The sequence below is a fragment of the Rhinopithecus bieti genome, unplaced genomic scaffold (genome assembly GCF_001698545.2).
Source record: "Rhinopithecus bieti isolate Rb0 unplaced genomic scaffold, ASM169854v2 scaffold_36410, whole genome shotgun sequence".
NCBI lineage: Eukaryota > Metazoa > Chordata > Mammalia > Primates > Cercopithecidae > Rhinopithecus > Rhinopithecus bieti.
The window spans coordinates 1,062,598-1,072,576 of NW_016816076.1; the positions used below are offsets into that span (position 1 = coordinate 1,062,598).

General features: G+C 44.9%; 1 protein-coding gene across 1 annotated transcript in view; it reads left to right on the forward strand.

Annotated features, from left to right (window-relative positions):
- Positions 1-300: 300 nt before the first annotated feature.
- The window catches only part of SMCHD1 (structural maintenance of chromosomes flexible hinge domain containing 1), a 158,542-nt gene continuing 148,863 nt past the window's right edge, over positions 301-9,979 (forward strand). Inside the window, 1 exon segment of the mRNA XM_017854308.1 lies at positions 301-1,096. Within this exon segment, the coding sequence (XP_017709797.1) occupies positions 911-1,096 (186 nt within the window). The 5' untranslated portion in view covers positions 301-910.

Here is a 9,979-nt window from a genome sequence, read left to right on the forward strand (position 1 = left end):
AAACTAGGGCGCTGGCGTCACCTCCGGACCCCGAATGCCGTCGGCGCTCCAGGGACCCCAGAAGGTGCGGGCGGGGGCGCAGTGACGTCACAGAGTGCCCTTCTGACGTTCTCACCGACCAGCTTCGCGGTGCTCGCTTCGGGGGACTCTGCACCCGGCGAGTACCGCGGGCCTGAAGCTTCCCGCCGCCGCGTCCACGCGACCCAGCCGCAGAGGGCTTAGCCAGCCGGCGCGGCGCCGCGAGCTCGACACCTATAAGCTCAGTCTGGATCATGGCGAGGCGGGAAGCCAGCGGGACCCTTTCTGCCGAAAGAACACAGCTCTTCGTGAGATTCCCGCGCTGCCCCCGAGCCCTGCTCTCCAGGCTCGGCTTCTGAGGACAACCCGCAGGGCGCAGGCGCCCGCAAAGGACTCAGAATCCCTAAAACTCCGCGAGGACCGAGGAAGCGTGCCCCGGGCGCGCGCGCGCGGAGAAGCCCCGCCTCCGCCCGCGCGGCCTGCTGGATTCGCCCCGCCCCCTCGCTACCGCCCGCCACCCGCCACCCCTCTTCCTCCTGCGCCACAGTCCCGGCGGCGGCTCTGGTCGCAGGTCGCACCGGGAGGCTCGCGTAGGCGGCGATAGGCGCTGGGCCCGGGCCCGGTGAGGAACGCGCCGCGCGTCCCCTTCTCCTCAGGAGTGGCGGGGCGCGGAAGTGACGTGGTGCACGGGCAGGAGCGCGTTTGAATCGGTTCCCGGGTGATCCTCGCGCCTGCCGCTGCTTGGCCGCCGCCGCTAAGGAGGACCTGCAGCGCGCCGGGCCGAGGCCTCGAGTCGCCCCGGGAGCTGGAGCTGAGGCGCCGCGCGGAGCGCGCACCTCAGCCCTGAGCCTGGCGGCGGCCGGCGTCGCTGTCTTTTCTCCTTCTCCCCAATATGGCAGCGGCGGACGGCGGCGGGCCCGGCGGGGCCTCTGTGGGTACTAAGGAGGATGGCGGAGGCGTCGGCCACAGGACGGTGTACTTGTTTGACCGGCGCGAAAAGGAGTCCGAGCTCGGGGACCGGTCTCTGCAGGTCGGGGAGCGCTCGGACTACGCGGGATTTCGCGCCTCTGTGTGTCAGGTACGCGAGGGGGCGAGGAAGGGATGTGCGTGTAGACTTGGGGGTGGGAGGGTGACGAGAAACTCAACTTGCTCACCGAGGGCAATAAACCTGTCACCCGGTCCTGGTCCTGCGGCCTTGGCGTCTCCCTCCCAGGTGCCCGCCTTGTCCGTGACCTGGTGGCCGGGCGCCTCGGGCGGGCCCTGGCCTGGGCCTTGGGGTGCAGAGCCGGCTCCTCCGTGGCCTTCCCTCTGCCTCCGCTCCTTTTACGGGAGGCCCGGCCGCCCCGGGTTGAGACCTCAGCGTTTGGTGGCCCTGGGCGAGCTTATCCGGATCGCGGCCCTGCAGTCTAGGGAAAGCCGTTGGTGTCTGTTTTTACTTTGTAACTTTTTTAAAACGAGAGAAGGGAGTTAACACCCAGGGGCTCTGTTGTGAGTGTTGCGACGATGAGAAGTTGTGAAATTCCCGGAGTCGATCTCCCCCAAGTTCGTTAGAGGATGCAGGGTGTCCCCGGGTTGCCCTGTCAAGGTTGTAGGTCCTTCTGGGGCGGGGCCGGGTGGAGGGAATCCTTCCGCACGGAGACACTGGCCAGGTCAGTTTGCAGGTAGAGCTGGCCTTCTGATTTTCTGAGCCCTAACCCTTGGGAATTCCTAAACCGAGTCAAAGGTTGGTATGGGTGACTGCGGAACACCAGAGAACGTACCTACCCCGTGTATTGGTTTGCTTTAAAAATCAACGTGTAGGGAAATCTGCTTTAAACTGTGATGTACTTTATAGATATGAGGTGGTGGCATTGCCTGAGCTTTGAAGAAGGAATATTGTCATGCTCTGAATTAACCGCATGAGGTCCCTTTTTAAGCTGTTAAGAACACTTAGCTTCCAAGGAAAGAAAAGAACTTTGAAGCGGTGTTTTGTCTTGAGGCTGATAAGTTTAGAAATGTTCTAGACCATATAACTGTATGGTTGCTGAAATAATTGAAATTATGATCCGTAGAATGAAAACGATTTGGGACGTAAGGACTTTCTTTTGTTCACAGCTGTAGTCCCAGCGTCTAGAACTGTGCCTGCCACATTGTAAATGCCCAGATTAGAATGGATAAATGAATGAAGACAAAAACCTATCCACTCAAGTTAATTCTGTGCCTGAATGTAGTAGATTCCCGTTGTGTTTGAAAGGTGAATGAATGCTCATCTTTTTTGTTGAATGCTTTGTATTCAGAACCATTCTACAAAAGGGAAACTTTTTACGTTTATTATGTTTATTGCAAAAATATCAGTAAAGAAAATATGGAACCAGAGGGGGGGAGAAAGTAAGTATTTTACTCGCTGTAAAACTTCTGTATGACTACTCTTAGCACCTGAGAGTACTCTTTTCAGCCTTCCTCCTCCTTCACACTCCATTTTTTAAATTACTAAAATATGTGTTTTATATTCTTTAATTTTTTCACTTAATAGTGTCAGAAGTGTCTTTTAACTTAGGTCTTCAAGTCAAAATTTGAAATGGTCCATTTGCTACCACTATTTACGTAACCAAATCTCTCCTTTCTGTTGAAGTTTACATTACTTTTAATTTTTTTGATTTTAACTAATGCTATAATGAATATTTTCCCAGGCTCAGATATGCCCAGGCTCAGGTGATCCTCCCACCTCAGTCTCCCAAGTAGCCACCATGCCCAGCTATTTTTTTTTTTCGTATTTTTCGTACATACGGGGTTTTTGCTATGTTGCCCAGGCTCGTCTCGACCTCATGGGCTCAAGAGGTCCACCTGCCTCCCGAAGTGCTGGGATTACTGGTGTGAGCCACTGCACCCGGCGGAAAAACGTCTTTTAATACATAGCCTTTTATGTCTTTATTATTGCTTGCTTAGTTTGAAATCTTAGAACTGGATCAAAGATGAGACACATCTTTAAAGCTCTTGTTTCGTATTTTAAAATTGCTTTTTGAAAATGTTTTGCTACTTTACCCTTCCTCTAGAAATGCACTATTTCCCTCTTTTTTCTTGTAAGATGTCTCGGTAACTCTTAGATAAATAGAGGAAGTATAAGTGGCCTATTATTACAGAAGTATAAACACAGTCTTGGAGATGGTGACTCATTACTCAGATAGTAAAATTCAAGTTAGTATTCAAACCCAGAACCTCTGTTCGTTCTGTTATACTCCTCAAATGGCATTCTTTGCTGTAGGGAACCAGAGGTATTTGTTCCTTCCTTCAATATTTCAACTGGAAAACCAAGGAAAATATTTCTTTTAACTAATTATTTTCCTCCTTCCTCCCACTTTATCCTGCTAAAAAACATTTTAAATTTAGTTAAAAATCAGAGGAACCAACTAGTAAGAAAAAAGAAGGCTGGGAAGACTAACTTTTTTGTTGTTAGACTTCTTTCTTTTTTTTTTTTTTTGAGACGGAATCCCTCACTTCTGTCACCCAGGCTGGAGTGCTGTGGCCGGTCTCAGCTAACTGCAAGCTCCGCCTTCCGGGGTTCACGCCATTCTCCTGCCTCAGCCTCCCAGTAGCTGGGGAATACAGGCGCGCCACCTCGCCCGGCTAGTTTTGGGTAGTTTTTAGTAAGCGGGGTTCACCATGTTAGCCAGGTGGTCTCGATCTCCCTGACCTTCGTGATCCGCCCCGTCTCGGCCTCCCAAAGTGCTGGATTACCAGGCTTGAGCCACTGCCGCCGGCTGTTAGACTTCCTTTTTTTTTTTTTGAGACGGGAGTCTCGCTCTGCCGCCCAGCGCTGGAGTGCCGTGGCCGGATCTCAGCTCACTGCAACTCCGCCTCCCGGGTTTACGCCAATTCTTCCCTCCTCAGCCTCCCGAGTAGCTTGGACTACAAGCGCCCGCCACCATCCAGCCCGGCTAGTCTTTTTGTGCTTTTTTTTTAAGTAGAGACGGGTTTCACCGTGTTAGCCAGGATGGTCTCGATCTCCTGACTCGTGATCCGCCGTCTCGGCCTCCCAAAAGTGCTGGGATTAGATTATGCCTCTGAATCCCATAACTTTGTCTCCAATTACGTACTCGAAGAATTGAATTAAGCTCACTGAATTAATAATCTGAGATGTACATGGTCAACAAGCAGTGAACTGGGGTTTGGAATTAGGTCAGTTTGATTCCAAAGCGATATATATATATATATATATAGTATATTTTATTTTTTTTTTTTCTTTTTTCCCCACACTCTTTATTAGAACCATCACTTTTGTCCTTAGGGGAAGAGACAAAATAATATACTAAAGTTTTTGTTATAATGTAAATTAAACCAATAAATGTTTGTAGTGTCAGGCAGTATTATGGATGATCCTAAACTGTTACTTATTTATGTTTTTTTGAGACAGAGTCTCGCTCTCACCCAGGCTGGAGTGCAGTGGCGCCATCTTGTCTCACTGCAACCTCTGTCTCCCAGGTTCAAGCGATTCTCCTGCCTCGGCCTCCTGAGTAGCTGGGATTACAGGTGCCTGCCACCCCGCCTGGCTAATTTTTATACTTTTAGTAGAGATGGGGTTTTGCCACGTTGGCCAAGCTGATCTTGAACTCCTGACCTCAGGTGATCCACCTGCCTTGGCCTCCCAAAGTCCTGGGATTACAGGTGTGAGCCACCACGCCGGGCTCTAAATTGTTGTTTGAATAAAGTTCACCTCATGGAAAAGGAGAGGGAAGAAATGGAAAGGACAAATCTGCAAGAAGCCCTTAGACCTCTGATAAGCAGCTGTTGACTCACTTGAGCCCTTATGGCCTTGCAGAATCAACGATTAGAAGATGACTCATTTGGTTAGTCCTTAAATATGCCCAGATATTAAGCCCCATGTGTGCATATCCCACCACCACCCATTTGAAGAAGTTGTCTATTTTTTCCTTTGTGTGGCTCCAGTGTGTTTTGTTTTGCGGCTGTATTCTAGGTGCTTTGTATTTTAATGTAAGATTTACTCATCAATTTCTACAATAAACCTGATATTTTGGGGGAAAAAAAGCAGAAAACAATTGCGTAGCAAGTGCCATAGTGGGGGAACAAAATATAATGGAGCCACATTAATAGCTGGCTAGTTGGCCGGGCGCGGTGGCTCAAGCCTGTAATCCCAGCACTTTGGGAGGCCGAGACGGGCGGATCATGAGGTCAGGAGATCGAGACCATCCTGGCTAATACGGTGAAACCCCGTCTCTACTAAAAAAATACAAAAAACTAGCCGGGCGACGAGGCGGGCGCCTGTAGTCCCAGCTACTCGGGAGGCTGAGGCAGGAGAATGGCGTGAACCCGGGAGGCGGAGCTTGCAGTGAGCTGAGAGCCGGCCACTGCACTCCAGCCTGGGCAGCAGAGCAAGACTCCGTCTCAAAAAAAAAAAAAAAAAAAAAAAAAAAAAAAAATAGCTGGCTAGTTTGCAGAGTTTCAGAGCAATGCTAATTAAGGTATGTAGTTTCTGACCAATCCATGGATGAAAATTTCCTGTTGTTCAGAGATAGTGAAAGAAAATAATTTTAAAAATAAAATTAACTGATCATTTTGGTGGGTAATCATTTTACGCACTGCAAGTCAGTTGGTCCTTAAATATTTAAGAGACGTTGGGGCTGGCGTGGTGGCTTACACCTGTAATCCCAACACTTTGGGAGGCCGAGGCGGGCGGATCACCTGAGGTCAGGAATTTGAGATCAGCCTGGCCAACATGGTGAAACCCCATCTCTACTAAAAATACAAAAACTAGCTGGATCTGGTGGTGGGTGCCTGTAATCCCAGCTACTCTAGAGGCTGAGGCAGGGAGAATTACTTGAACCCGGGAGTCGGAAGTTGCAGTGAGCCGAGAACACACCACTGCACTCTAGCCTGGGTGGCAGAGCGAGACTCTGTCTCAAAAAACAAACAAACAATAATAAAATAAAATACTTAGAAAAATTGTGAATTCAAGAAATAATTTTATAGATGAAGCAGGGAAAACAAATAGTTTGTGTGTCTTAATTAAACAATAGATTTATATATTAAAATCCATGTTTTTTTTTTTTTTTTTTTTGAGATGGAGTTTTACTCTTGTCACCCAGGCTGGAGTGCAATGGTGCAATCTTGGCTTACTATAACCTCCGCCTCCCAAGTTCAGGCGATTCTCCTACTTCAGTCTCCCGAATAGCTGGGATTACAGGCTCCAGCCATCATGCCCGGCTAATTTTTGTGTTTTTAGTAGAGATGGGGATTTACCATGTTGGCCAGGGTGGTCTGGAACTCCTGACCTCAGGTGATCCACCCACCTCGGCCTCCCAAAGTGCTGGGATTACAGGCATGAGCCACTGTGCCCCGTGAAAAATCCATGGATATTTAATATGGATGAAAATCCATGGATATTTAATGTGGATTTTGATGTGGATTAAAACCATGGATTTTATTATGGATTAATTTTAAAGTTTATTGCAGCACTCTTTACAGTAGTAAAGACTTGGAACCAACCCAAATGCCTATTGATGATCAACTGGATAAAGATAATGTGGCATATATACACCATGGAATACTATGCAGCCATAAAAAAACATGAGATCATGTCCTTTGCAGGAACGGATGAAGCTGGAAGCCATCATTCTCAGCAAACTAACACAGGAACAGCAAACCAAACACTGCGTGTTCTCTCTCGTAAGTGGGAGTTGAACAGTGAGAACACATAGACATAGGGAGGGGAACATCACACACCAGGACCTGTTGTAGAGTAGGAGGCAAGGGGAGGGAGAACATTAGGACAAATACCTAATGCATGTGGGGCTTAAAACCTAGATAATGGGTTGATAGATGCGGTGAACCACCATGGCACATGTATATCTGTGTAACAAACCTGTATGTTCTGCACATGTATCCAGGAACTTAAAAAAAAAAAAAGATAGTTTGTGTGTCTTAATTGAATAATAATAGATTTATAGACTAAAATCTGTGGGTTTTGTGGATTAAAATCTTTGGGTTTTAATGTGGATTAAAATCNTTTGGGTTTTAATGTGGATTAAAATCAGAAGAAAATGAACTCTTTGGTCCAGTGCAGGAAAATACAGGCAAAACTGGATACAATTAGATGGTCAGGAATGATAACACAGTTGTCAGTGTTTGAAGAGGAGAATAAAGTGCTAGCATTCCTATCTGTAGATAATTTGACAGCTGGGAAATAGGGGGAGTCTTCTATGTAGTTAGTGAAGGCTAAATGAACTATTATATGCAGTTATCCTAGAAAAGTACTCAAACTTTAAAAAATAAAAAAAAAATTAGACTTATATGGGATTATATGGAATAATTAGATATAAATACTTTTTAGATGAACATAGATCTTAAAAAAATCATTTGCACATAGTTTTTCAGTAACTATAAAAGCACATTTTGTTCTACAGGATGCATAATTATATGATATAACAAGTGAGACATTGGCCAGGCCTGGTGGCTCACGCCTCTAATGCCAGCACTTTGGGAGGCCGAGGCAGGCAGATCACCTGAGGTCAGGAGTTTGAGACCAGCCTGGCCAACATGATGAAACTCTGTCTCTACTAAAAATACAAAAATTAGCCAGGTGTGGTGGCACACGCCTGTAGTCCCAGCTACTTGAGAGGCTGAGGCGGGAGAATGGTGTGAACCTGGGAGGCGGAGCTTGCAGTGAGCTGAGATCGCGCCATTGCACTCCAGTCTGGGCAACAGAGCGAGACTCTGTCTCAACAACAATGACAACAACAACAACAAAAAAACAAAAACAAACAAACAAAAAAAAATTGGGACATCATAGAAATAAAAAAGTAGTAATGAATTAAAAAATACACCACTGTCATGGTTATATAAAACCTAATAAAAATCTGTAAGGTCAGATTTTGTCTCTGTTAAACAAGTAGAATCTTCCCAGTCAGTTTATGTTTATGGCTTTATTTTTCTAGGGTGAAATTGCATGGAATATGAGTATCTTTTAAGTTTACTAAAGTGTGCCAAATTAATTACTTTCTTTATGTTTGACTTTTTTTCAGTCATATCAGCAGTGCATTTCTCTGTACAGAGGCCTACACTTGATGGGCTCAGAATGTAACATTTTTGGCTACCTGATGAGAATAAGTGATATTAATTTCTCTGATAACTAGTGGTGTTGATCTTTTTATGTTGTCTGGGTCTTTTTCTTTATGACTTGTGCTATTTGCATCTTTTGAGACAGGGTCTCACTCAGAAGTCACCCAAGCTGGAGTGCAGTAGTGTGTGATCACGGCTCACTGCAGCCTCGGCCTCCCAGGCTCAGGGGATCCTCCAACCTCAGCCTCTTTGAGTGGCTGTGACTACACGTGTGCACCACCATGCCGTTATTTTTTTTTTTTTTCCATTTTTTGTAGAGATGGGGTTTTACCACATTGCCCAGACTGGTCTCCAACTCCTGAGCTCAAGCAATCCACCCACCTTGGCCTCCCAAAGTGCTGGGATTGCAGCTGTGAACCACTGTGCCTGGCCCACTGTTTGTACCTTTTCAGAAATCCCTTTATGTTCACTCAAAATTATTTCCTTATGTTTCCTTTTACAATTTTGGGCTAAAGTACAGCTGCTTTAATTCTCCTGGAATTTATTTTTGTGTAAGTTAAGGTGCGGATTTTATCTGTTTCCATGTTGAGACAACTAGTTGTCTTAATATCATTCATTGGATAATTTATTCTTTCCCCACCAATTTGTAATGTTACCTCTCTTGTTTGCTAGGCTCTCCATGCATATATATGTGGACCTGTCTTAGGGCCCTCTATTCTCTTCCACTGGTCTATTCCAGGATATTTTAAAGTAGAAGTTTTCTTATGAAAAGCTTCAGACACATACAAAGAGAGAATCGTGTTATGAACCCCAGTGTACTCATCCAGATTCAAGTTAACAGGAATTTACCACACTAGCATCATTTTTGTCTTTTGTAATGTATTTAAGGCATATTCTAAGTCTTAGGTCATTTCACCCCATATACTTCAGCATGGATATGTATTATCAAACCATTAAAATTAAGCATTTTTAATATTATCTAATGTCCCTGTCCATATTGAGTTCTCTGAATGTTTAAAAGTATCTTTTTATAGTTGGTTTAAATCAGGATCTGCCGTAGTCCTCACGTTAAACTGGTTTTTTTGTGTTTCCTAATTATTTTCAATTTAAAGCATTTGAGCAAATTCCTCTTCCCCCAGGCTCTTCAGTTTTCCTGCAGTTGACCTCTTGAAGAAATCAACTAGGTCTTTAATATTCCACATTATGGATTTGTTTGTGCTCTTTTTCAATGTTGCTTAATTTGTTTTATCTCCATATATATTCTGTAAACTAGAAGTTAGCTTTAAAGGCTTGATTTGATTTAGGTTCAGCTTCTTTGGGGTCAGGAGGCAAACAATACTTTGTAGATAGTACTGATACTTCATATGGCATGACATTGGGAGGCACATGATGCGTGGGTGTTTCACCCACTCATAGCAGTGCTAACATTAAAATCTTGGAATTCACATGATTTCAGCAGGATGCCTTCATAAGGAGGTTTTGATCTGATTTGCCACTCCTCTTGTATTTATTAGATGAAATTCTTTAAAGAACAACGTTGCATCCTCAGCTAGAGCTATTTTGGTTACCCTGAAATACCATTGATACAAGAAAAGCAGTGTAAATAATTTGTTCTTTCCCTTTAATTTGTCAGTGTTCAGAGTAAGAAGTTAGTGCCCTAGCTCATTGCAGTAGTGAACAATAATGATTTTATTAATATCATTTTGAGGATTTGAGTATCACTAGTTTAGATTTTTTAGTTGTTTTCAATAAGAATGTTAATCTTTAGACTAGTCCATTACTACCTGAACCAGAAGCCTTTTCTCTTAACTGTATATTGCTGTATTGTTTCATTTTAGACAGAGCATATATCTTTTAATTTTAATGTAAATGAAAATGTTAACCGCTTTTTTTTTTTTTTTTTTTTTTT